At 50.2% G+C, this 27358-nt stretch overlaps 1 protein-coding gene and 1 non-coding gene across 4 annotated transcripts; both read left to right on the top strand.

The window, feature by feature from the left end:
* The first annotated feature begins 1540 nt into the window (after positions 1 to 1540).
* On the top strand, positions 1541 to 26228 carry CHD4 (chromodomain helicase DNA binding protein 4). 3 transcript variants are annotated; one of them, XM_043501077.1, is made up of 40 exons: positions 1541 to 1662; positions 3029 to 3180; positions 6319 to 6446; positions 6651 to 6842; positions 7158 to 7276; positions 7630 to 7871; positions 7946 to 8073; positions 8359 to 8494; positions 9025 to 9206; positions 9371 to 9610; positions 10818 to 11021; positions 11122 to 11327; positions 11770 to 11901; positions 12166 to 12262; positions 12813 to 13004; positions 13107 to 13307; positions 14563 to 14700; positions 16494 to 16615; positions 16744 to 16917; positions 17206 to 17347; positions 17705 to 17836; positions 17938 to 18055; positions 18276 to 18400; positions 18742 to 18979; positions 19815 to 19987; positions 20168 to 20348; positions 20454 to 20540; positions 20709 to 20797; positions 20882 to 21015; positions 21310 to 21454; positions 21698 to 21863; positions 22264 to 22373; positions 22743 to 22857; positions 23093 to 23170; positions 23278 to 23415; positions 23501 to 23609; positions 23906 to 24038; positions 25037 to 25232; positions 25364 to 25539; positions 25709 to 26228. In XM_043501077.1, exons 2-40 carry the CDS (start codon positions 3084 to 3086, stop codon positions 25724 to 25726), a joined length of 5733 nt encoding a protein of 1910 aa, XP_043357012.1. In that variant the 5' UTR covers positions 1541 to 1662; positions 3029 to 3083; the 3' UTR covers positions 25727 to 26228. The 3 variants fall into 3 exon arrangements, with proteins under 3 accessions (XP_043357012.1, XP_038264384.1, XP_038264375.1); XM_038408456.2 differs by having other exon boundaries at positions 22734 to 22857; XM_038408447.2 differs by having other exon boundaries at positions 22731 to 22857.
* LOC119850240 lies at positions 21891 to 22033 on the top strand. The gene has a single exon (XR_005290778.1).
* Positions 26229 to 27358: the final 1130 nt, after the last annotated feature.

Genomic DNA, 27358 nt, shown 5'->3' with positions numbered 1-27358 from the left:
CCCCTGTGCATAATAGAGGGGAAAGGATTGTAATATGGGATGTCTGTATATATAATGGTTTGAATAGTATTATGGGATATCCACATATACATACACACACAATGAGAAGGACATAATCATAGAATATCTGTGTATATAAGGAAGGATAAATACTATTGAGGGAAGTCCATGCATATAATGGAGGGGAAATAGATACTATTAAATTTATATCATGAAGATGTATAGCATTAAGGGATGGTCATGTCTATGATCTGGGTGAGGGGGTGGATAATATGTTTGACCTTGATAGGGATGTTTGAGTATCAAAGTTGTTCACATTGATTGCTCTTCTGTATTGTAAGATGCCATTCCTTAATGAGGGGTGTAACTGTATTATTGGATGTTTGATTCTCTTTTAAAAGCAGGGTGAGCATGGGATGTCTGTCTAGAGGTAGATTCTAGTGAATATTATGGGCTAACTGCCCGAGTGTGTGTTTGGGGGGGTGTTGATTTTTATGGGATACATTGAATCTGTATCATCTGGAGGAACAAAGAATCCTGGCAGTCTGTGCCAGAGTATTATGGGATGTGTCGCTGGCCCTGTGCCCCCAGTGATTATTATGGTCTGTGTAGATGGGATGTGGGGGTGGGGTGAATGGTGAGTGTGGATCATGAGTATTATTATGAGATTTTCTTAGGAGCGATTGGTAGGTAGTACTACAGGATGCTTGTCTCCATTCTTCAGTATTGTGGGCTATTCAGATGGCACCCTGTTCCTTCTGGTCTGTCTGGGTGGAGGGGGGGAAATACATGCATGTGATTATTATGGGCTGCCTGGCTGGAGTGGGGGAGCAGGCAGTCAGTGCAAGTATTGTGGGTTGTGGCTAAGAATTGCTGAGTATTATGGGATGCCTGACTGGACAGTGGCTCCTGGCAACTATTATGGGATGCCTGGCTGAGAGGGGAGGATGAGAAGGGTGACTATTATTATGGGATATATGTCTGGGGTACGACTATTATGGGATATTATGGGGGCTGTTATGGAATGTCTCAGTGGGGGAGTTGAAGAGGGAGTAGTGCTTATTATGGGATGCCAGATTGGGCAGTGAGTGTGTGGTATTATGGGATATTTTAACAAGGAAGGGGGATTATTGTAGGATGTCTGGGTGAGGGAGGGGGAATGGGGTGGGGAGGAGGGAGTATTATGGGATGCTTGGGGCTGAGAGTGGATGTCAGTGTGTGTGGGAGAATGCAATTATGGGATGTCTCAGTGAGGGAGGGTGATGGTGAGGGACTATTATGGCATGTTTTAGCAAAGGATTAGTATTATGGGATGTTTGAGTGAGGGGTGAGTGTGTGGGGAATATTATGGGATGTTTCTTAGAGGGAAGATTGTATTATGGGATGTTCCTGAAGGGAGGGGTGATTATTATGGGATGCTGGGCCGGCCAGTGAGTAGGGAGTTCTGAAGGGAGGGCAAGTATTATGGGATGTCTCAGTTGGGGGGTTGCCAGGGTGACGGGGGCGGACCCATTGCCGAGGTGTCGGGACATATTATGGGCTGGAAGCGGGAGTGGGGAGGGGCCTGGCCGGGTTTTTTCCCCTTTAAGAGGTGGTGCCGGAGCCGGGGCCATTTTCCCTTCAGCGGCGGCAGCGAGAGCGAGGAGCCGGGGGGCGAGCTGGGTGAGGAGAGGGGCAGGGACCGGGCACGACCCGCAAATTGCTTCAAAGGGCAGGACGCGGGGGCCGCAACCACTCATGGCGCCGCCCCCCACCCCCGTCCTGTCGTCTCCGCCGCCGAGCCGCCCCCGACCCCGGGAGCTGTCCTGTCCCGGGGGCGCCGACCTCGGCCCGGCCGCCGTGTGTCCCCGCTGGGCACGGGGCAGCCGCGGCGCTCGGGACCCTCCTGCCTCGGGGCCAGCGAGCGAGGGCCTCGCGTCCCCTCCCCCTGCCGCCCCCGAGGAACGGCCCCGCTCCTGGGGCCGCCCCGCCCGCCGGGACTGGCCGCGCGCCCCGAGCCGCAGCTGCGCCCGCCCCCAGCGAGGGGCACGGGTGGCCGCGTGCTACTGCTTGCCCCCCCCCCCCCGAGCGCGTGTGTGCGCGCGCGCGCGTGTGTGTGTGTGTGTGAGCGCGCGCGGGGGGGGGGGGCAGGCTCGCCGGGAGCCCGCGCGGTGCCTGCCACGGGCTCGCCGTGCCTTTGTTTTCTCTGCGTGAAATCGGGGGGCCTCTGTCAGCCTCCCGGGGGCGTGGTGGGGTTCCTTGAACGGGCATCTCTGTACATTGTCCCGTCCTGGCCTGCTGGCTCCGTGAGGGGAGTGGGACGTGAATCCTCCGGGTACAAAAAAGGCTTTTTTTTTGGTGGTGGTCCTAAAAGCACGTCTTGACTATGGGAAATGTGGGGGGGGGGGGCTGCGATGCGGGTCTCTCGCACCGCTAGGGGCTTGTCTTCGCTGGAGTTTTTACCTCATGAATTGGTCGGCAGCTCGAGGCAGCGAACACTTTCTTTGTAAAGGCGAGTTGGGCTGTTCCCCAAACACTTGTTCCATGCTGCACCCACTTGTCGCTCAGCCGCGGCTGGCTCCCTGGATGTAAACCACCAAAGTTTGGGGACCATCAAGAGTAGCTTTGACACAAGTGTTAACTACCTCGAATTAAATTGCGACCGACTGGCCGAAAGTCGCGAAACTCCACTGAGCCGTTCCCTACAGCACTGGTACCAGTCTGGCATCGTATTGCAAGGGGTTGGACGCTGTTACCATCAGACTGCCATTTGGTGGCCCTTTGCATGAAACGAATTCATGGCACAGTTTAATTCCCAGTAGCTACAAAACCACCTTCATCAGGACCCGGAACTAGTGCCCAGTCTCAGCCTTTCCACGCTTCCCCACTCAGCCCTTATGTTGGGGGCTGCACATTTCCAAGTTCGCTACAGATGTACATTGGGCAGGATTATTGCATGGGGATGTGGGTTCATGCTGATTATCATAGCTAACTTTTTTTTTTTTTTTTTTTTTGGCGTTTTTTATTAACCTACTGGCCTGACCGGCAGAAAGGAGACAAGGCTGCAGAAGCTGTCTGAGCCCAAGTACCCCAATTCAGAGGACATGGCATCGGGCATTGGATCTCCATCACCTTGTTCTGCTGGCAGTGATGATGAGGAGATGGAAATCCTGCTGAATAACAGCATCCCTCAGCACCCAGGTATAGATGGCATTATAGGATGTAAAAGGGAGTGGTAGTGGGTCTGTTTTATCTATTTTATTGAATGGGTGATGCATGTAAAATATGATGTGCAGGGAGGAGTTTTGTTTTAGGCGCACAGGTGATTAGAATATATGGGTCTCTTTACTGTTTCCTTTTTAAAACCTGTGGTCTGCACACTATAGTGAGGTAGAACTTGTTTTATTCCAAACTAGTGCAGGCTGTTGGAGGTCCCTAGGGCAGGGAGTCTGGTTTTAATGGGGCATCTGAGTGCCTCCAAGGTATATGTACCATGGCTGGGAGCAGGAAAAGTATGTGAGAGGGCAAGGTGTCTGGCTTCCTCTTATCCATCTGGGAGCTCAGACCTGCTGACAGTCCAGAGGAAACTGCCTTGGGCTATTGCATGACCCACTTTCTGTCTTCACCACACCCTACTCTCCAGGCTTCCCATGGATCATTCTACACTGTTCACCTTAGTCCTATTCTTGTGTTTTGTGTCAGTAGCTTTATCACCTGTGCAGTTCCCTTAGTACAGCAGTTCTCAACTAGGAGTCCGAAGCACCTGGGGGGCTGTGAGCAGGTTTCAGGGGATCTGCCAAGCAAGGCTGGCATTAGACTTGCCAGGGCAGAAAGTTGAAGCCCCCCTGTGTGGGGCAGAAGCCCTGGGGCACTCAGCCCCACCACCCGAAGCTGAAGCCTGACTAACTTAACTTTGCGGGGCCCCTTGTGGCATGGGGCCTCAGCAATTGTCCTGCTTGCTACCCCCCTAGTGCTGGCCCTGACTTTTGTATGCAGACAAATGGTGGTTGTGGCATGGGTGGGCCATGGAGTTTTTATAGCATGTGGTGGGGGGAGCCTCGGAAAGAAAAAGGTTGAGAATCCCTGCCTTAGTATTTGCCTCTTCAGGCCGCATACCTGGTTTTCACTATAACTGTAATCTCTGTGTGGAGAATGGGGATGAAGTTACAGCTCTGGAGACTAAGCCCTGGGCTACACTTTTGGGGGAGGGGGAAGAGAGTCGATGTAAGGTATGCAACTTCAGTTATGAATATAGCGTAGCTGAAGTTGATGTACCTAGATCGACTTACTGCAGCGTCTTCAGGGCAGTGAGTCGACTCCCCGCTTGTGCCTCTCGCGGCACTGGAGTTCTGGAGTCGATGGGAGAGTGCTCAGGGATCGATTTATTGCATCTAGACTAGACACGATAAAACGACCCCTGATATATCGATAGCTACCTGCCGATCCGGCGGGTAGTGTATACCTTCCCTGAGAGTCAGCTCTCAGGTTCTCTTCCCAATTCTATTGCTGACTTGTATGGATGTACAACTCGTTTTACCACCCTGTAAAATAGGAGTTCTAGAAAGGAGCTCTAGAATCATCCCCCACGCTTAGCCATTTGTGAGTCTGGGGCAGGGAGTCTTTCCAAGGGAAGTCACTTAAGTCAGTGGTTCTCAACCATGGGAGTGTGTACCCCCAGGGGTACACAGAGGTCTTCCATGGGGTATGTCAGTTCACCTAGATATTTGTCTAGTTTTACAGCAGGCTACATAAAAAGCACAAGCAAAATCAGTTATGAACTAAAATTTTATACAGACAAAGACTTGTTTGTGCTGCTCTATATACTATACACTGAAATGTAAGTACAATATTTATACACCAGCTGACTTATTTTATAGGTATATGGTAAAATGAGAGAGTCAGCAATTTTTCAGTACTAGTGTGCTATGACATTTTTGTATGTTCATGTCTGATTTTGTAAGCATGTAGTTTTTCAAGTGAGGTGAAACTAGGGGTCCGACTTGTCTTGTGCACCCCTGAAAGGGGTACAGTAGTCTGGAAAGGTTGAGAGCCACTTAAGTCACTGGGAATTTAAGAGGTTCAGGGAATGTACTGGGTGAAATCGGGGGTGGGGGGGCCTGACAGAGCTCTAAATCAGAACTGGTTGGAAGGGAAGGATATGGGGCCTGTCCTGGTAGATAAGATGCAAGCAAATATTGCTTGAAAGGGATATATTTGTGTCCATTGTGAATATGGACCCCATGCTGAGCACATTCTCCTGTGCCCCTTGTTCTCCGATGGCTGTATCTGCTGTGAGCTGTGGCTTCTCCCATCCTGCCTCACTTCTGTGGTCAGGAGGCCATTTTCCCTTGGAGGGAGAATGAGTAACTTTCACTCTGTAATGGGTGGGGTGGCTGGGGAGGGAGAGAGGGTGAGTGGTTGGGCTGCTGTGGATCCGGTCACAAAGGAAAGGACTGTCTGGCTGTCCATTCCCTCTCTGGGCTTTGTGTGGGAAAGAGGGGGAGAGAAAACACAGATGGGAGTGTGTTTTTGTGGGTGGGGGAGAGTTGGCATGCATTACAACAGTGAGGGACTGAGCGTGCTGGCTGTGGTGCTGGGAAAGCAATGCTTGTGGGCTGGCAGTTGAGGCAGGGATCTGGTGAGTGAGTTGCCCTGAACAGAAGCTGCCCAGGTGGGAGGGGAAGAACCAGTTGCAGCTGACTGTTTTGTTCCTTGCTTGCCATTGTAGGGCCCCTGTGCTGTAGGGGTTTCTCCAGGGGACTCTGGGATAGAGCCCATGCCCTCATCCCTGATCAGTGACCCCTGGTTCTCTTGAGCTTTCTGCTACACTCATGCTGCCTATCCCAAAGATCAGTTGGGGGCTTCCTGTCTTGCTTTTTTCCTCCTTTACCAATTGGGGCTGCTCACATCTATCTGACTGAGTCCTCTGCATGTGGCCAGTATCTCCTAACTCCATTTTTGTTATGCTTGCTGGGCTAAGGAAATTCCTAACCTGTTAAATAACATGTGTGGCTTTGCTTGGAGAAGGAGCAGTGGGCTAACTGGGGTAGATGGTGATGTAGGCAGTATGGGGGTCTAAAGGCTTTTGATTTCGCCTGCTTCGGTACGGTATGATCAATCTGTTACTGGACACTCTTAGACAGGGCTAAGACGAATGCGTGGATTTGCACGTGTGCACCAAGGAGTTGAAGTAGTTGAGCTGTATGGGGAATGGGGTGTGTTGTGATGCAGCACTCTTGGATTGTGTAGCATGGTCCAAAGGGCATGATGGTGGGGCTTGGATATATATCTGTGCTTCCTAATTTTTCTGCTCTTCCCTACCTACACATCCCCCTCCAGAGCCTGAAGAAGAGCCAGAGGAAGAGCTGCTATCAGAGGCTGAAACTCCCAAAATCAAGAAGAAAAAGAAGCCGAAGAAGCTGAAGGAACCAAAAGTGCCCAAACTTAGCAAGCGCCAGAAAAAGGAGGTGAGGAATGGAGGGCTGAGTGTGAGGGGATATTCTCCCATGGAACAGGCCCTGAAGACTGGGCACATAGGCAGTCATTCCTGTTGCTGTACAGCCTTAGGCAGTGACTCCTGGTTTGAGAAGTGTGCGGGAGGGTGTAGTGAGTACTCCTCTTGGGTCTCTTCTCACAGCTGCCTGATCTTCTCTCTTCCCAATTTCCCCCAGCTAGGGGACAGCTCTGGTGAGGGGAATGAGTTTGTGGAGGAAGAAGAGGAGGTGCTGCACTCAGACAGTGAGGGCAGTGACTACACCCCTGGGAGGAAGAAGAAGAAGAAATTAGGGCCCAAGAAAGAAAAGAAAAACAAAGCCAAGCGCAAGGAGGAGGAGGAGGAAGAAGAAGAAGATGATGACTCAAAGGTGAGAGAGTGGGGCGATAGGGCAGCCTATCTCCTAGATCTGACCTGGCGAGACCATCACATTGCCCCCTTACAATGGCACATGGGGGCTGTCTTGCTTGTTCTTCCCTCAGTCCTCTAGACTTGGCCCATATAAGCCATATTCCCAAATTACTTTCCCCTCACCCCTAGACCTTGAGGGGGAATCCCCTGACCCAGAGTTGTCATTTCTCCCGCACACCCCCCAGACTGATGGGCTTGCCTGCAGCATATAGAGGCTAAACCCCTTTCCATTGTGTCTGGTCACCCTGGGACTTGCTTGTCATCTTTTGCACAGGAACCCAAATCATCTGCTCAGCTCCTGGAAGACTGGGGTATGGAGGACATTGATCATATCTTCACAGAGGAGGATTACCGCACTCTCACCAACTACAAGGCTTTCAGCCAGTTTGTCAGGTAAGTTTTGAGCCAATGGGGCTTTTTGGCCTCTGGAGCAGAAGGGAAACAGGACAAAATATCCTTGTTCCCAGGACCTCAAAGCATTTTAGACACTAAATGCCCACCTTTTGGTGACTGTTACCACCAGGGAAGGGGGAATGGAGACAGCAGTAAAGCAGGGACACAAGTCCGTATTTTCAGGCCTCCTTCTGCTCTAATGTAGACATCATTCTTCTCCCTGAGCCAGAAATATTTCCCTCCTCAGGAGGGTGGCAGCAGCTAGTATCCCTGGGGTTATGCTGGATTGTAGTTCCTTTGGGGGGGATCCAGTATCCATGTCTGTTCAGTAACACTCCTTTGCCCCCACACAGGCCACTCATAGCTGCCAAGAACCCTAAGATTGCTGTCTCAAAGATGATGATGGTGCTGGGGGCCAAATGGCGGGAGTTCAGCACTAACAACCCCTTCAAAGGCAGTTCAGGGGCCTCTGTGGCGGCTGCAGCAGCTGCGGCTGTGGCTGTGGTAGAGAGCATGGTGGCCAATGTGGATGCTGTCCTGCCCCAGCCCCCTGCTGATGTGCCACTACGTAAGGCCAAGACCAAGGAGGGCAAAGGTGAGATGAAAAACCAGGATGAGAGGTGGAATTTTGTAGCTAGAGATGTGTCTCACAATCTCTCTCACTCCTAGGGCCTAATGCCCGGCGGAAGCCCAAGGCCAGTCCTCGTGTTCCTGACATCAAGAAACCCAAAACCAAGAAGGTGGCTCCTCTGAAAATCAAACTGGGAGGATTTAGCTCCAAGCGTAAGAGATCATCTGTGAGTGACTCTTCTTCCCTTTTCTCCCCATTAGGGGGTACTGATGATGGCAGGTTTCAGAGTAGCAGCCATGTTAGTCTGTATTCGCAAAAAGAAAAGGAGTGCTTGTGGCACCTTAGAGACTAACAAATTTATCTGAGCATAAGCTCACTTCATGATGGCAGGAACTTGCAGTTGACCAGCTCCATGCTTCCCAACATGCAATGCATGAGGATGGTTCAAGGATACAGGAGGCTGATAAACTATAGCTGCTGACTCACCATTCTTTCTTCCTGCATTCCCCAGAGTGAAGATGAGGATCTGGATGTGGAATCAGATTTTGATGATGCTAGCATCAATAGCTACTCTGTTTCAGATGGATCCACTAGCCGCAGCAGCCGCAGCCGCAAGAAACTCAAGGCTGGGAAAAGGAAAAAGAAAGGTATCCAAGTACAGTGCTCCTCTTGGGATGGAGCACAACTAAGGAGATGAAGGGGGAGATACGAGAATTGTCTGCTGTTAGTGTCTTAGGACTCTAAAGCCCTGGACAAGAGAATTGTTTAGAGAGCTCAGGGTGGATGAACTATTGGAATGGGGTAAGACTGCTGAAAGGGAAGGAAACTTGAGTCTCCCCACAGTTAGCACTGAAGAGTTTAATCCTTGAGGAAGGGACTGTGAGAAGCAATCCTGCCTTGGGTCCCAAAGGTAGAATAAGACATGAAGGGACTTATGCAATTATTGCAGTTGGCAACAGCTGCTTTGCTGCCCTATCCTGGGTTTCTGTTTCCGCTCACCTTGGCTATTGTGGAGCAAGAGCTGCCTGCCCCTGCCTTTTTTGTCTGGATCTGGTGCAATGTGTCTCTCCCTATGTAGCCTTCTGGTGTGGCAGGGTATCCCCACTGCTGCAGGAAGGAATTCTGCCAGTGCCGATGACTTCCAATGATGTGTAACTGTCACCACCACCCTCTCCAGGTGAGGATGACTCCACAGTTCCTGTGGATGGCTATGAGACAGATCACCAGGACTATTGTGAGGTGTGTCAGCAGGGAGGAGAAATCATCCTATGTGACACCTGTCCCCGTGCCTACCACATGGTCTGTCTGGACCCAGACATGGAGAAAGCCCCAGAGGGCAAATGGAGCTGCCCACACTGTGTAAGTACCAGATTTTATACACCCAAGGGAAGAACCATGGAGTAAGGGGGTTCTTTACTCCCTCTTTCTGCAGAAGGCTAAATTGAAGAGATGGTGGGAGGCTAGGGGCACCAGGAGGGTGGGAGGTTTTGTATACCCTGGGCTAATTTTCTTCTCTGCTGTAGGAGAAGGAGGGGATCCAGTGGGAGGCAAAGGAGGATAACTCTGAAGGCGAGGAGATCCTGGAGGATGTTGTGGGAGACCCTGAGGAGGAGGATGATCACCACATGGAGTTCTGCCGGGTCTGCAAGGATGGAGGGGAGCTGCTCTGCTGTGATGCCTGTCCCTCTTCCTACCACATTCACTGTCTAAATCCCCCACTGCCAGAGATTCCTAATGGGGAGTGGCTGTGCCCTCGCTGCACTGTGAGTCTCTGCTACCTCTATTTGCCCCACCTCCACATGGTGTGGTATCCCTCTCTGTCTCAGGGCTCTGTAGTTCCCTCAGGGATGTAACTGCTCTTCTAGCTTGCCCATTTCTTTCTGTCTTTATTTGTTTGGGGCCTCTCTCTCCTCCAGCCTTACAGTGCCTCATAGCTTGGTTACCTTATTTAGACTTCAGAAAGGGGCTCTATGGTCATGGATCCCAGTGTTGGGCAGACTTGTGCTACCATGTGCAAAATGGTTCCATCGACATGGCTCCAGGGACCTGAGGCTCCAACTTTCCTGGACCCCTGAACACATCTGAGAACAAAGGCCATGGTTAAAACTATTCAATCTTAAAGTGGTGTTCATTATCAATAGGGCATAGGTGCTGGAGCTAGGGGTGCTGGAGCTAGGGATGCTGGGGGTGCTACAGCACCCCCTGGCTTGAAGTAGTTTCCATTATATACAGGGTTTACAGTTTGGTTCAATGGTTCTCAGCACCCCCACTATACAAATTGTTCCAGCGTCCCTGCAATGGGATATGAATTGCCTGTGTGGGCTGCAGATTTGGTGTCATATGCAGAGGCCTCACATCCCAGAACAGAGCGGGCATAGATGCTTACTGCACAAGATATCACTAAGAAAAGAATTTAAAATGGCGTTGAATGTATATGTGGCTATTGAGGAGATCCACAGTGAAAAGTATACAAGTTCTCCTGCTTTAGTGCATATTCCAACCTCTGACCAGTTAGGAAGAAACTTCTTTTATGGGTAGGTTTTTCCATAATTGTCCTCTATCCATCAAGCAGGATACTGGACTAAGTGGACCCTGGCCTGATCCAGTCTAGTAGCTTCTTTTCCGTATAGAATCTATATGGGTTTACATGGCTCTAAGACATCTCCTGCAAGGATCAGCAGGAGGGCCGGACCTGTCCCCCACCACCTGCCCCAGGAACATAGCACTCTGCTAAGGGCTCCTCCATCCTGGAAGAATGACAAACTAGCAAAAGTTCAGCAAAAAGCCACAGATACTCAAGCACCAGAGGCTTTGAGGAGTTTGAGAGCAAAATCCATCTGGCTCAGTGAAGCCATGACTTAAGGGGATGTGTAAATTATTGGCATGTGTCTCATGGGCACAAATGCTGGTGGGGAGTGGGGGTTATTTGTATTAAATTCTGACATAACCACTTCTGTCTCCCTTCTCCAGTGCCCATCTCTGAAGGGGAAGGTGCAGAAGATCCTGATCTGGAAGTGGGGCCAGCCCCCCCTGCCCACACCAGTACCCCGACCAACTGATGCAGACCCTAACACTCCCTCCCCCAAGCCCCTGGAGGGCCGGCCTGAGCGGCAGTTTTTCGTCAAATGGCAGGGCATGTCCTATTGGCACTGTTCGTGGGTGTCTGAGCTGCAGGTTAGTGGGCTCTTGGCTTGCCTAAGGGGTGGACCATTACCTTTGTGTGGTGGGAGGGATGCGTGATGCCACTCTAACCATATGTCTGTCCTGGCTTCAGCTGGAGCTGCATTGCCAAGTGATGTTCCGAAATTACCAACGCAAGAATGATATGGATGAGCCACCCTCAGGGGACTTTGGGGGTGAGGAGGAGAAGAGCCGCAAGCGAAAGAACAAGGACCCCAAGTTCGCTGAGATGGAGGAGCGCTTCTATCGCTATGGGATCAAGCCTGAGTGGATGATGATCCACCGGATCCTCAACCACAGGTGAGGGAAGGAGCAAGGATTTGTCACAGCAAGATCCAGTGGATTCCAGCCTACAGAGATGGGGGGGGCTTTCTCAAGAGTCAAGCATGACTAAGGGAACGGAATAGGATCCACTGAATTCTCAGTCATGGGAGGGGAAGACCCATTGTGATAAGATCCATTGAGACCCAAACCACAGATATCAGTCACACTTGGCAGAAAGAAGGTTGATCATGCACTACAGGTAAAGGCAGGGTTCCTATTATGATGGGATCAACTGGATCCCCTTCTGTGGGAAAGGGGATTGGTGATTTTGATTTCAATTATGCTGGGGATTATGGTCGTGGCTGCTTTCTTATCCCATCCCCTTCTGTTTCTGTTTCCTTCTTCCTTCCCCTCTGTACAAGGGGTGGGCTGGCTGAAGGCTGGTTCCCACACTTGAGATTTATTGTTCTCTCTGCAGTGTGGATAAGAAGGGGAATGTCCACTATCTGATTAAATGGAGGGACCTACCCTACGACCAGGCTTCCTGGGAGAGTGAGGATGTGGAGGTGCAGGACTATGACCTCTACAAACAGGCCTACTGGAATCACAGGTAAGAGGGTGGTGGTGGGGATCTACCTGAACTTCAGGATTGGTGGGATGAAGTGGATCAAGGAATCATTCTGCCCCTACTGACTCCTTTTTCGATAAAGCAGAGGCCCTGTACCTGCCTTGCAGTGTGTTTCGGGGTTGACTCGTGTCTTGGCCACTTTGGATGATTTCTTTGTCCTCCTTGCTATTTGCAGCCCCTCCCTATCCTGCAAATTCCATTTCACTCACATAGCCCCACCTACACCCAGAGAATATTTTTGTACAGGGAGCTGATGAGAGGTGAAGAAGGTCGGCCTGGCAAGAAGATAAAGAAAGTGAAGATGCGGAAGCTGGAAAGGCCCCCAGACACACCCACAGTGGATGTAAGTTGTTACTTCCTGTTGGGGGGGGGCGGGTGGGTTCTGGGATGTGTGGGATACCTGCATCTTCAGGGGTAGAGTGTGAAGCATGTTTTTCACTCCCACTAGTGATGCCAGCTGGTGCATCTGACTCTTACACATCAGTAAATTACTAAGCTGAAGGCAGAAGGATATTGTCTCCAGAGAGCCCCTGCCCCCCATTGGGTTAAAGAGGAAGGGAAGAGAATACAGAACCTTTAAACTCAGTTTTACCTTGCCATTTGGGGAGGGGACTGGCTGGCTTGTCATAGGAAGGGTTTGGTTTCCAAAGTTGAGCTCTTGAGATGGGATGCCATTCAGGCACAGTTGAGACACATGGAATGGGGGATTGAGAGCTTGTCCTGCCACTGTCTCAACAGTGCCTGAACTATGGAGGCACAAGCTGGAGTCTGATGCATAGGAAATAGAAGTCTTGGTGGCTGTGTGGTTTTGTTTGTTTTGTGTGGCTTTTGTTTTGTTTTGTTCTTGTCTGATTGGTGCAAAGGGACTCAACATTTTTCTCCTCCTACTATAGCCAACGGTGAAGTATGACCGGCAGCCAGAGTACCTTGATGTAACAGGAGGGACACTGCACCCCTATCAGCTGGAGGGGCTGAACTGGTTGCGCTTTTCCTGGGCTCAGGGCACAGACACCATCTTGGCTGATGAAATGGGGCTGGGCAAGACAGTGCAGACAGCTGTGTTCCTGTACTCTCTGTACAAAGAGGTGAGGAGCAAAAGTGGCTGAGGATACCCACATATCTATGGGAATGCTCTCCTGCACTGGTGGGATGCAGTTCTGTAACACTCCTGATGACTCTGTCCCCAGGGCCACTCAAAGGGACCCTTTCTGGTGAGTGCCCCACTCTCCACAATTATCAACTGGGAGCGGGAGTTTGAGATGTGGGCTCCAGACATGTATGTGGTGACTTACGTTGGGGACAAGGACAGCCGGGCCATCATCCGGGAGAATGAGTTCTCCTTCGAGGACAATGCCATACGTGGGGGAAAGAAGGCATCCAGGATGAAGGTAAAGAGCCTTAAATTGATTCCAATTAAGCCCCAGTTACAGCACACTGGCTCGCTTCTAAGAGTTGAGAATTCAGGGATATGAGGACTTTGGTCTCTAGAAACCTGGTTCTGATCTGGGCCTTACTAAGTGAAAGGTTGCTAATTGAGGGCTAGTGGGCAATCCTCTGTGAAATAAATTCTCTGTCAGATTCCTGGTAGGACAGGTGCAGCTCATGTTGTAGACGTTTCCACTCAAAGTTCAGTAGTAAATAAGGGAGGCTGCAACTACGGCTTCCTGGATCTGTCACTGACTCACTGTGTGACCTTAAGCAAATCTTTTCTTTTTGCCTCCATTTCCCCATCTGTAAAGTGGATGACACTGACCTTACTTTGTAAAGGAATTTGCAATCTATAGCGCTAGATAAGAGCAAAGTAGTAAACTCAGACTGCAGTTCTGACTCCATGTAGAGTCTTGAAAGGGCCAGTTCCTCATAGTTCCTCTTGATATTCGTGCTATCTGACTAGGGGGCTGAATTTCCCCCCTCCCCCCACTTGCCCCCTTTCACTGATAAAGAACCTTCCTTCCCACAGCTGTTAGTTTCTGTAGCATTCCAGCTTTCCCAATAAATAACTTTGTGAACATTCTAATTGAAAAGAGCCTTTAAACTGACGGCTTGCTTTGCCAAACCTACAGACAGGCAGCCTGGTCGGGGTGATGCTGCTGCTCAAAGCTTCCATGGCAGTATAGGGAAGCTCAGATTCCTCTGCTTTCACGGAGTGACAGTGAAATGGGAACCATGTTGACAATTACTTCCACTCCTTGAAGCTCCAGGCAGCGCTAAAACAATTTCAACTAATCAGAGTTGTATGGCGTGGATTTAGTTCTCTAGCCGTACCATTCTCACCCCTGCCCCACCAAGTTGTTCTTCGGTAACTGTCCATTTCCCTAGCATTCTCCTTCCCTCACCATCCACTTTTAAACAGTAGACTCTTCTAGAATGAGGCTTGGCAAGTATTCAGCAGCCTCCTTAAACAGTAACTTGTGGAATCTTATATCTAACTGAACATGGCTGCTAAGGAGGTAAAATCTATTTGTCCAAGTTGGAACTACCTCAGTACCTGATATTAACACCTTGACTCCTTGAAGCCTTGAATGATAGTGAATGGTCAGGGCAGCCTGATGCGAGGGCAGGACCTGCCCTTGCTGCTTAGGCCTGGGGCTGTACCTATACTTCACTGTTCCCTTATGACTAATCTCTCATTTTTCCTTGCAGAAGGAAGCATCTGTGAAGTTCCATGTGCTGCTCACCTCCTATGAACTGATCACAATTGACATGGCCATTCTGGGTTCCATTGACTGGGCCTGTCTTATCGTGGATGAAGCTCACCGGCTCAAGAACAATCAATCTAAGGTACAGAAGGAGTTCTGGAATGATGGTAGAAGGTTGAAAGTGGTGGAATTTATAAGGGTTTTTTAAAGGCCAGGCCAGTGTTTTTAGCCTAATCTTCTGCATAATACAAGCCAGAGAATGTCACCCAGTAATTCCTGATCAAGCCCATAATTCTCAGATGAGCTCCGTAATGTCTTAGAAATCCAATCTTGATTTAAGGACTTCATGTGATAAAAGAATCTAACACGGGATGGGCAAACTCTGGCCTGTGGGCCGAGCAGTTTTAAGCTAGCTCTCGAGCTGCACCATGTGGCTCAGCCCTGCTCTGGTCGGGGCTGCACCACGTCACTCTGCCCCACTCCAGCCAGGGCGCTGGGTCAGGGCTACACCAGGCGGCTCAGTTCTGCCGAAGCCATAGCATGGTCCTGCTCTGGCTCCTACGCGCTCCAATGGGAGCTGCAGGGGCAGTGCCTGTGGATGGGGCAGCATGTATAACTGCCTGGCCATGCCTCCTTGTAGAAGCTGGAGAAGGAACATGACACTGCTTCCAGGAGCCGCTTCAAGTAAGTGCCGCTCAGACCTTGCATCCCCAGCCTCCACCCCAGCCCTGATCCCCCTCCTGCCCTCTGAACCCCTTGGTTCCAGCCCAGAGCATCCTCCTACACCCCAGAGCCCACACCCCAATTTTGAGCATTTGTGGCCTGCCATACAATTTCTATTCCCCGATGTGGCCCTCGAGCCAAAAAGTTTGCCCACTCTTGATCTAACACATCCCTTGTAAGCTGTTCTTATGGACTCATTGTTTAAAAACAAGCAAGCCAGGTTGTTCTGTATGAATGATAATCCCATGATTTCCACCCCACCAAACTTGTCTACAAACTTAATCAGCAATTTCATTTTTTCTCCCAGATGATGAAGCTATTAAATAATTCAAAAGAAATCCCCATCAGAATGACCCCCTACTATCTACATTTAGAGATCTATTTTAGACCATTTCTAATCCATTTCAGATGGACTACATTGACTTGTTATACTTCTAACATTTTAATCGGTGCTATGTAGCACTAAGTAAAAGTGTGTTGTCAACAGTAACCTTTGTCAGCTAAACTTAATTTCAAAGTATCAAGTCTGTCTGACAACTTTATTTTTCATAGAACCAGGTTGACTGGCATAAATACTTGTTTAATTTGGAGTACCATATCAGCATTCCCATGTTTTTTGCCTGGGACTGCTTGTTGGGTTAACCAGCCTCGTTTACTGCTTATACATACTTGCACAACCTTAACTTTCCTTCCCCCCCCCCCCCCAGTTCTCTGGAACTTCCCTAGTATTCACAGTTCATTAAAAATTGCCAGTAATAGTTAGATCTACTTGGCCAGGTCTCTCTTAAACTCTTTGAGAGGGAGGGAGACTGAAGGAATGTATGACTCCAGTTCAGGAGGAGGTAAAGGGGACAATATGTCAATCTGGAGAAGGCTGGTTGGCTGGAAGAGTATGTAGTTCAGATGCTGCACATTTCCTTTATGCCTCTTGATTTGTGGGAATTTGCTGCAGCAGGGTCTCACCCAAGTGGGTCTGAGGAGTGAGTATTAGACAATGTGTGAATGAGATTAGCTTCTGTAAAGACGCTAGCCAGGATGTGCAGTATGTAGGACTCTTGCACAAACTGTCCCTGTAATCTAAGATGAACCCTGGCTTGAAGGGTTAATTCTGGAAGGAATTTTCCTCTATGGAGGAGTATCTTGTGTTGGAAAGGGGGACCAGCAGACTACCTGGATGAGTCCATTGACTCCCTTCCTTTCTTTCTTCCCCAGTTTTTCCGGGTGCTGAATGGATATTCCCTCCAGCACAAGCTACTGCTCACAGGAACCCCTCTGCAGAACAACCTGGAGGAACTGTTCCACCTGCTCAACTTCCTGACGCCTGAGAGATTCCAGTATGTCTTGTAATGCAGGCCCAGACTGAGTCTGCTTCCTTGTCCCCCACTCCATTCTATTTGTCTCCCCATGGACCTGCATCTCCTTCTCTTGTGGCTCCTGCCCTGAGTGCTTGTTTCTCCTGCAGTAACTTGGAAGGCTTCCTGGAAGAGTTTGCAGACATTGCCAAGGAGGATCAGATCAAGAAGCTGCATGACATGCTCGGCCCACATATGCTGAGGCGCCTCAAGGCTGATGTTTTCAAGAACATGCCCTCCAAGACTGAACTCATTGTCCGGGTGGAGCTGAGCCCCATGCAGAAGTGAGCATAGGAGGGTAGAGGAGCTACTTAAGACCAACTTATGTCTTACCTAGGTCCATATGCTTTGGACATACTGGGTGGGATCAAGAATTCTTGCTGCTGCTGCCAGGGAGAAATAATATTACACTCGTGTAATAATGACTGACTTGGCAGAGTATAGGTAGCACTAGCAGGGAAGAATTGCCTAGGTAGTGCCAGGAGCTGGACTGATGCTAGCTGGGGTGTGCGTGTGGGTGTTATCCACCCTTTTGTGATGGGGGCTTAGTGACTCAGATTCTCTCTTCACAGGAAATACTATAAATACATTTTGACAAGGAACTTTGAGGCACTGAATGCACGAGGTGGTGGCAACCAGGTCTCCCTGCTCAATGTGGTCATGGATTTGAAGAAATGTTGTAACCACCCCTACCTCTTTCCCGTTGCTGCTATGGTATGTTCTAGCCCTTCAGTCCTCCTCTGAGCAAGGCCCCTTACTATTCACATGGGGTGAGCCTGAACTTCCTTCCCCTTAATTTGGGCTTGAGACATTTGTAGGCCCTTCCTTTATTTCCCTCTGCAGTCCCTACCAAGTGACAAGCAGAGGGAGTCTCGCTGCAAGGGCCACAAGAGGTAGGGAGGGGAAGATTCAATAAGAGAAAGGAGTGGGAAGAAAGAGAAATGGAATGGGAGTGTAGGAGCCAAACTACAAGATGCCAGTTGAACAAAGGATGATGCTGCTGAGTACCATCATAGTGTGAGAGTCAGAAATTTAAGAGAAAATATACCTCCTCTTCAATTCCTCCCACAGGAAGCTCCAAAGATGCCAAATGGGATGTATGATGGTAGTGCCCTGATCCGGGCATCTGGGAAATTGCTGCTGCTCCAGAAGATGTTGAAGAACCTCAAGGAAGGAGGCCACAGGGTGCTCATTTTCTCACAGGTAATGGGGCAGTGCCTCCCAGAGGCTGGGGACCCTGTATGTGAGAGGGGTAGCAATCCAATTTGGTATCTTCCTGCTCAGCTTTATCTCCTTGTTCCCAGATGACTAAAATGTTGGATCTTTTGGAGGATTTTCTGGAACATGAAGGGTACAAATATGAGCGGATTGATGGTGGGATCACAGGAAACATGCGCCAGGAGGCCATTGATCGCTTCAATGGTATGGAACCCTATACACCCAACAGAAAATGAGAACCCTCCCTCACTTCACAAATTCTTGGGGCCCCACATCTGCTGCTAACCCTTAGTGCTGATCTGCAGCACATCCTCTATGCTATTTTTAGACCTTTGGGATGACACTGCCTCCATGCATAAGGGGCTGGATGTGATGAGTCTGTGGAGTTGAATCTAATGCGCATGCTCTCCCTCTCCCCCTGAAGCTCCTGGTGCTCAGCAGTTCTGCTTCCTGCTTTCCACTCGAGCTGGGGGGCTCGGTATCAACCTGGCCACAGCAGATACAGTGATTATCTATGATTCAGACTGGAACCCACACAATGACATCCAGGTAAGGCTATAGGATGGTATTAGTCACTAATGGTAATAGGTGACCCTTAAGAATGAGGGGTGGTGAAAGAGAAGGTGGAGGGAGGGGAGAGAAGGAAGTATATATGTAGTCAGGCAGGGGAGGGGGAGACTCCACTGTGGAGAAATAAAGCACTAAGTGGGGAGGGGGTGGCTGGAAGGGATTTGGCGGGGAAGGCTGCTCCCAAAGGGTAACCTGCAGGAAATGGAAGGGGAGAGCGAAAGATCCTAGGAAGGTCAGGGTTATGTAAACACAGTCAGATGGGTGAAGCGGTGTAGTATTTGGTTTTGGAGTTGTTTTGAACACATCATCTTCCCCCTCAGGCTTTCAGCCGTGCACACAGGATTGGACAGAACAAGAAAGTGATGATTTACCGTTTTGTGACACGGGCTTCAGTAGAAGAGCGTATTACTCAAGTGGCCAAGAAGAAGATGATGCTAACTCATCTGGTGGTGAGGCCAGGGTTGGGCTCCAAGACAGGCTCCATGTCCAAGCAGGAGCTTGATGACATCCTGAAGTTCGGGACTGAGGAGCTCTTCAAGGATGAGGCCACTGAGGGTGGTGAGTGCCTGGGTGTTGTCTAGGGCAGTGATTTTTCAAACTCTCCCCCCCCCCCCCCCCCCCGATCCAGTTGGAGAAAATTGTTGATGCGTAACTGGGAATGAGCAATTTGGGGTGTGGGAGATGCTCAGGGGTGGGGCCAGGAATGAGGGGTTCAGGAGGTGGGAGGAGGCTCTGGGCTGGGGCAGGGGGTTGGGGTGCAGGAGGGGCTCTGGGCTGGGGCCAGGGATGAGGTTGAGGGGTTTGGGGTGCAGGAAGGACTCTGGGTTTTGGGGGGACGCAGGGCTGGGGCAGGAGGTTAGGGTATGGACTTACCTCTGGTGGTTCCCGGTCAATGGTGCAGCCAGCAGCAGATCCAGCTCCTAGGCAGAGGCACACAAGCAGCTCCAAGAGGCTCTTGCCTGCAGGCACCGCTCTCCCTCCTCCTCCCCTCCAGCTCCCGTTGGTTGGTGCTCGGGGCCAGGGCAGTGTGCAGCATCCCGTGGCCTCCTTGCCTAGAAGCTGGACCTGCTGCTGGCCGCTTCTGGGGCAAAACGCAGTGTCAGAACAGGTAGGCACTAGCCTGCCTTAGCTGGGCAGCACTGCTGACACGACTTTTAACATGCTGGTGCTGAGCAAGGTGACCCACTGCCTTACATGTTGTGACACAATGCTGGGTCGTGACCTGAACTTTGATACCCACTGGTTATGGGGATGCTGCCCAATGGGTGGGGATGCTTTGTCCTCCACTGAATGGCAAGAGGGCTGAATGCTGCCTCATGGAGAGGCCTTCTGTGGCACACTCCCAAAAGGCCCTTGAGTCTCAACACCAACTGACTGTGCTCCTCTCCTTCAGGTGATAGCAAAGAGGGTGAGGACAGTAGTGTCATCCACTATGATGACAAGGCAATCGAGCGACTACTGGACCGAAATCAAGATGAGACTGAAGACACAGAGCTGCAGGGCATGAATGAGTATCTCAGCTCCTTCAAGGTGGCCCAGTATGTGGTACGGGAAGAAGAGATGGGGGTGAGTGTCTTGCCCCTCCTGTTCCAGGTTGCAGGAATTAAACAGGAACAGATGTGACTAGGATGCAGACATGCATAGGGTTCCTCTGGAAAGTGGTGGGGAGGGATGAGCAGCAGGTATCTGCCCCGGTGGGGGTTTTGAATGCATGGCTATTATTGTATCCCTCTCTCCCTGGAGCAGGAGGAGGAGGAGGTGGAGCGGGAGATCATTAAGCAAGAAGAGTCAGTGGATCCCGATTACTGGGAGAAATTGCTGCGTCACCACTATGAACAGCAGCAGGAGGACCTGGCTAGGAACCTGGGCAAGGGTAAACGTATCCGCAAGCAGGTCAACTACAATGACGGCTCCCAGGAGGACAGAGGTACAAAAGGGACACCCACAGGATTTTTTTTTTTGTGGGTCTGGGGAGAACAGGACCTGCAAGGATAGGGTCTGTCAGGTTCTCACTTTTTTTTTTCTCCTCCAGATTGGCAGGATGACCAGTCAGATAACCAGTCGGATTATTCAGTGGCTTCTGAGGAAGGTGATGAGGATTTTGATGAGAGATCTGAAGGTAGGTGCCCCAGGAACCTGGGCAATATCTCTGGGAGATGGCAATTGGGACATCTTGGCTTGGGAGCTTGGTGCTCCAGTCCATCTCCATGTAGCATAGGATGCCATGAGTGAGCATTCTTACTGTGGTAGGTTGTGTACCTCTTACCTGCTTGTCTTTTTCTTCCAGCTGCTCGCCGGCCCAGTCGCAAAGGCCTGAGAAACGACAAAGACAAGCCCCTGCCTCCCCTTCTTGCCCGTGTGGGAGGGAACATTGAAGTAAGAAGTACCCTGGAAAGGGCCTTTGAGTCCATGTGTTTGTGTGCCTAGGGTTCTCACTATACCTGTCCTTCCTTTTTCCAGGTGCTGGGCTTCAATGCCCGCCAGCGCAAGGCCTTCCTTAATGCCATCATGCGCTATGGGATGCCACCCCAGGATGCCTTCACCACCCAGTGGCTTGTCCGGGACCTGCGTGGCAAGTCTGAGAAGGAGTTCAAGTGAGTCTCTGCATTGGGCAAGGGAAGGGAGGAGGCAGCATCTGTGAACCCACTGGGAAAGGGTGAGAATGGTAACAGGGCTCGAGGGGTAAAGGGGGCTGCATGCTGCAGGAGCAAGAAGCCTGTTTGGGGAGGCTGAGGAGGAATAACCAAGGGAAGGGAGCTCAGGAACTGTCTTGGAGTACTTACAGGTCTGAGCCAGGAGCCTGTTGCTTGGGTCACTGGGGACTAGGAGCCGCAGGGCAACTTTTCCCATATATGTTGGGCCTTAAGGCTGATCTAATACTGCTACAGGGCCTATGTCTCGCTGTTCATGCGTCACCTATGTGAGCCGGGAGCAGATGGTGCAGAGACCTTCGCAGACGGGGTCCCACGGGAGGGGCTGTCCCGCCAGCATGTCCTCACCCGCATTGGGGTCATGTCACTCATACGCAAAAAGGTGGGTGCTTAGTGGAGCAATGCTGAACTTTCCCTCCACCCCACATCATCCCTTTCTCCTCTTATCACAGAAGCCCTGAGCTCTTGTATGCAGTGGACAAACAAGTGGCTGCTCTCTTCCTCTCCCACCGATCTTTGGGGACTCCCCAGCCTGTGGTGTCTTGAGATCCCCATCTACCCTGCTTAGAGAGGCAGCTTAGTGTGATCTCTGCCATGATGTGTCTTTCTCTGCTTCCCCCACCAGGTGCAGGAATTTGAGCATGTGAATGGGCGCTGGAGTATGCCAGAACTGGCAGAGATAGAGGAGAATAAGAAGCTTTTGCAGCCGGGCTCACCCTCCCCCAAAACCCCCACACCCTCCACGCCAGGGGACACACAGCCTAACACACCTGCCCCTGCCCTTCCACCTGGTGAGACTCTTCCCCTTGCATAGCCCCGCGTCCTGCCCCTACCAGTGCTGTTCCCCTCACCTGAGCTGTGGTGGGGAGGACCTTAGGGTGGACGCAGATCAACCTGCCTCTCAGGTTAGGAGGGCTGCCCCCAAGAGATGTGCATGCCCTTAAAGGCACGAGAGAACATTGCCTTTCCCTGGGTGGGTTGTGGACAACAGGCAACTCCTGCATCTGTCCTGTGGGATCTGAGGACTTTGGTCCCATTGTGGTTCAGGTTAGGGTGGAGGTCCATTTTGTGGGTGCTAAGGGAAAGGTGCACCAAGTTGCAATGAGGGTCAGCTTACTGATGGCTCTTTTTTTTTTCTTTTTTTTTTTTTTTTAAATAAAAATATGCTGGTCTTGGGTGGGGGAGGCACAGAAGAGGGTGTGAAGGTGGAAGAAGGAGCCTGTACTAGGGAGCAAGGGGAGCCCATGGAGTCTGAGAAGGAATCCAGCCTAGCTGCTGCTGAAGCAGAGGTCCCAGTGGAGGTGAGTTAGTTGCCGTTTTTGTTGTCATACTGTTATAGGCATCTCTCCTTCTGCTGTGCCCATTGTTGTTGCCCTGTCCCCTTCTCCTCTCCTTTCTTCCCCCCCACACCACCCCCCGCCTGGGACAGAGCTAGACTCTGGGGATTCTTAGGAAGAATGCATCTTCTTGTTAACACTCTGTAGAGGTGTGAAGCAGCCCTATTTTGTTCTCTCCAGCACTCTGTTCTCCCACAGCTACTCTTTGTGGCGCATTCAGATGTCTTTCACCCTGCCTTCAGCTTCCGGTGATTGGGTGGGTTTTCATAGGCTTTGTCCATATGCTGCTCCTCCTTGAGTTAATAGGCTTTCTCTCATCAGCAGTGTGCTCAGCCTGTGGAGACACCCCCACAAGAGGCAAAGTCCCCAGTGAACCCCCCAGAAGCAGAGGAGAAAAAGCCAGAGGAACAAGAGGTGAAGGAGGAGCCAATGGAAATGGAAAGCAAAGGTATTAGTTGCAGGTTGTTAGAAGCCCAAAACTATGTGCAGGGCCCCAGTTGTCTGTCCAGCTCTGGAAACATGCTACTATCCTCTTTTGGTCAGGGTGAGGCTTTAAACATAAATGTGAATGGGGATCACATGGCTATGATTGCAGAAACAGACCAGGTTTTAGACTGAACAGTTAAACCCTCTGTAGCTACCAGACTTGATTTCATGGCTTCTATTACTCTTTTCTCATGCAGCTGATGTGGAGAAGATTGAAGATAGAGTGTCTGCTGAGCCCTCTGCTGAACCTCCGACCATCAACCTGGATGAGAAGGGTGAGTGTGGCAGGGTACTGCCAGCCTTCATTCTCCACCTTCTAGAGGGGTACCTCATGAGTACACTGTGGTACTCTATTTTCTCTAATGGGTCCCTGTGTCTGCAGAGGAGAAGAAGGAAGATGACAAGAGAGATGTGGTGATGCTGCAGAATGGGGAGATGCTGAAGGACTCTCTTGATGAGAGGCACAAGAAGGCAGTGAAGCAGCGCTTCATGTTCAACATAGCTGATGGTGGCTTCACTGGTAGGGGTCTGAGTGCAGCTACACTTACTCTGCTTCTGCTCATCTAAGTGAAATTCCTTTTGACTTTCTTTTTTCCCATTCTCAGAGTTGCATTCTCTATGGCAAAATGAAGAACGAGCAGCAACTGTCACCAAGAAAACCTACGAGATCTGGCACCGGCGCCATGACTACTGGCTACTGGCTGGGATCATCAAGTATCCTTCCTCTGACAGAACACCCTTTTCCTTTCTGGGAATCTGACCCATCCCCATAAAGGGATCTTATCAAGTGGTGGCTGGAATATAGTTAATGGGATAGCCTCATATTTACCCACCCCAACCAAGATCACAGCTCCATTTGGGGATCTTAACAGGAGTTGCTACGATATAGTGAGCAAGATGGTCTCGTCTCTTGTATCACGTTGGGTGTGAGGAAGATGGAATCCTCTTTGCCTGGAATATGTCTTCCCTTGTTTTCATTACCTTTGTTTGCCTGAGCTCCTCTATCTCAGTCATGGCTATGCCCGCTGGCAGGACATTCAGAATGATCCACGTTATGCCATCCTCAATGAACCCTTCAAGGGTGAGATGAACAGGGGCAACTTCCTGGAGATCAAGAATAAGTTCCTGGCCAGGAGGTTCAAGGTGGGAGCTGCAGAAAGAAAATTGAGGGCGTCTGCCTATCTGAGACTATTTCTGATGGATAAAGAGAGCATTGCTATCTTTCATGCTTCTCCACTGTTAGGTTCTCTTGTAATCAGGGAATATATGAAGTGGATTGGGAGTGCTTTGGCATCAAAGGGGTGGGGTTTGTTTTTTGTTTTTCCCCCTCTTCTTTCTCCACCCTCAAGCTCCTTGGTGTTACAGCCCACTTAGGGTATGTCTAGACTAGGTTAAAATAATTTTAACATGTTTGACATATTATAGAATCCTAGCATAGATGGTGCATGTTGTAGTCACACTGCTACAGTAGGGTTCTAAAACAAGTTAACCCATGCTTCAATAAACCATTTTTCTTCTAGTCTAGCCATGCCCTTGGAGACTACACAAGAACTGGGTTATTTTGGTTTTGTTAGCATGTTTGTTTTTCTCATTGAATTACTATGAAAATTGTCCCAGACTGCTCTGCCTATTGAAGACTAGTGGCCATTTGCCTGCTTAAGAGTACTTGTTCCTGGGATTTAGGGGGGGAAGAGGGAAGAAATGGCCTGAAGGAACACTCACTGTGAATGTGTTCTTGTGGTCTGTTTGCTCCTTAAAGGGATAAAAAGGGTAAAACCATGAATGTACCTGAGGGAACAGTCCCTGAAAAAGTGAGCTATAGTTGCATGGAGGAGAGGATGCTTAGGAGATGATTTTGTTCTGGGACAGGACTAGTTCTTTTGTGTGTAGTGTCTAGCACAGTGGGGACCTGATCCTTGACTGGCATTTCTAAGCACTACCCCAATATAAATAAGAGCCTGGGAAATGGAGCTAAGGGAAGGAGCTGCAGTAGCTCAGCCCTGAGAAGATGGGGTGGGGATGTTGGCAGAAGGTAAGTCTTAGAATCTGGGGGAGTAGGAAGGTGTGTGTGTTCGGCTGCTCTGCAGGAAATAACTAGAGGAGGTGTGGCAAGGCTCTCATGCGTATCCTGTCTCTCTCAGCTGCTGGAGCAGGCACTGGTGATTGAGGAGCAGCTGCGGCGAGCTGCCTATCTGAACATGTCAGAAGATCCATCGCACCCATCTATGGCCCTCAATACACGTTTTGCTGAGGTGGAGTGTCTGGCAGAGAGCCACCAGCACCTGTCCAAGGAGTCAATGGCTGGGAACAAGCCAGCCAATGCTGTTCTTCACAAAGGTGAGGCAGTAGATTATGCTGAGAAAAGGTGGGCTTGTCTCGTACTGCTATTCCCCCCCCCCCCCCCCCAACTGTTTCCCCCAGTGCAGGTGCTCCTTCCCCCTCTAAATACACACCCCTTTCTGTTCCAGTTTTGAAGCAGCTGGAGGAGCTTCTGAGTGACATGAAGGCAGATGTGACTCGGCTGCCTGCCACCATTGCCCGTATCCCACCTGTGGCTGTGCGCCTCCAGATGTCTGAGCGTAACATCCTCAGTCGATTGGCCAACCGCAGCAGTGAACCTCCTCCCCCACCACCTCCTCAACAAGTAAGCATCCTCCCCTCCCCCAGCCAGTAGAGATCCCCATCCCTCTTGGAGCTTAATCCACCCCACTCCAATCCGGTCATTTATCAGGAGGGAGTGGGACCCATGGGGAGTGTCCCAGCTGGACAGGTGCTGTCAGTAAGAGCTCCTAATGCATGTTTTCACCCCACAGGTGGCCCAGCAGCAGTGAGTCCTTGGCTTGGTACTGTTGACTTCTCGACCAAGCTGAAATGATCCTTCACACTCTACCGTTCCTCTGCCTGACGTTCCTGATCGGGTGCTGTTCCCCTTGTTGGACATTGCTGCACAGGCCTCCCTGGGGGCAAGGAGACTCCTCCCTCTGCCGCCAGCCTGCACAAGCAAGGAGCGTGCCAGGGCTAGAGGGGGACATGATGGACTCTGTACATAGTGACTGGAGGCCACAGCGCCATGTCCTGTTACACAGAATCCAGGCTGCACTGCTTGCTGCCGCAGCCTGGAGTTCCACGTTTTTTGTTTTAATCTTATTTTGAGTTTGTTTACTGAGACGAGTGTACAGATGAGACCAAGCAAAAGCCAGGACAGAGACACAGCTACCTCCATCAAGATCATTTTTAATGCAAAAACTGACTGGACTTGTCCACTAATAAACAGCTAAAAAAGATGAAAAAAATCTTGATAAAACTGAAAAATAAAGGCTTCCTTGTATTTTATTCTGCTGTCTTTCGTAGCTGTGCCAAGAAGTTGTAGGGAGGAAATAGTAGGAGCTAAACAAGCAATCTCTGGTGGAGTGCTGTTGCTGCTTTGCCCTTCTGGGGCATGGCACAGGGTGGGTCCCTGGTATCCTGTAGCATAAGCCTTATTCTGTGCTTCACAAAGACAGAAATATTGTCAGATCCTCATTTGCATGCTGAGATGCTGCTACCTCCTTTCCAGCCCAATCTGTGATCAGTGCAGATCTGTGTCATTTACATTACTGCTCAGGTAACGAGTTGTCAAAGGCTTGCTGCTGACTTGGGGCCCTCATGTCCCTGACTTCTGTATCTTTACACTACTCGGCGTTTGTATGTCTACACTACAATTTAAAAACCTGCAGCTGTCCTGTGTCAGCTGACTCAGGTTAAGGGGCTGTTTCATTGCAGGCTTGGTACCATTGACTTCCTGACCAAGCTGAAATGATCCTTCACATTCTAACCTTCCTCTGCCTGACATTCCTGATTGGGTACTGTTCCCCTTATAGATGATTGGGCTCTAGGGTACCCCCTGAGCCCTAGGAGCCTGAGTCAGGTGTCTATCATAGTGTAGATATACCCAAGGTGATAGTAAAAGGAAACATACGGAGAAAGCTATACCCAGTTTCTGATCTCTGTGGCTACTGTCTTCTCCCCCATAGCAGCAGCCCTAGCAGCACTGACTCAGTTATCAGCACAGGCCAGGCCAGAGCTGCCTGCCTGCTTCTGCTTTTAGCAGGGCCAGACTTTTGGGCTTGATAGCTCCCCACCTTGCCATTTTTGGAGCGGAAGGTGGTAACTGCTCTGATCTGGCACATACATAAGTGTGCACATTTACCCCCTCTCCCCCAAAATTCTGGAGCAGCTGTTGGGACAAATCCAGTGTTGCTATTTCTAACTCTTTGTTATTTCATTGTCTGTGATGTTTGGACAGAAGTGAATACAGCACCATCTCTGCTGTCTAATATTAAACATTTTTAATTCTACAGCCTGTGACGAAAAATCTGAGATGTACTCAAAGTTTCAGAAGGCAACTTTCAGAGTAGCAGCTGTGTTAGTCTGTATTTGCAAAAAGAAAAGGAATACTTGTGGCACCTTAGACTAACAAATTT

Source organism: Dermochelys coriacea, chromosome 1 (assembly GCF_009764565.3).
Source record: "Dermochelys coriacea isolate rDerCor1 chromosome 1, rDerCor1.pri.v4, whole genome shotgun sequence".
NCBI lineage: Eukaryota > Metazoa > Chordata > Testudines > Dermochelyidae > Dermochelys > Dermochelys coriacea.
The sequence above is the reverse complement of the archived record's forward strand: the minus strand, read 5'-3'. Positions and strand labels throughout refer to the sequence as shown.

Bases quoted from the DNA above. Each gene is read 5' to 3' on its own strand.
- CHD4 (XM_038408447.2), top strand. From the start codon at position 3,084: ATGGCATCGGGCATTGGATCTCCATCACCTTGTTCTGCTGGCAGTGAT. The intron at 3,181-6,318 runs GTATAGATGGCA...ATCCCCCTCCAG, and splicing joins CAGCATCCCTCAGCACCCAG to AGCCTGAAGAAGAGCCAGAG. The intron at 8,495-9,024 runs GTATCCAAGTAC...CACCCTCTCCAG, and splicing joins TGGGAAAAGGAAAAAGAAAG to GTGAGGATGACTCCACAGTT.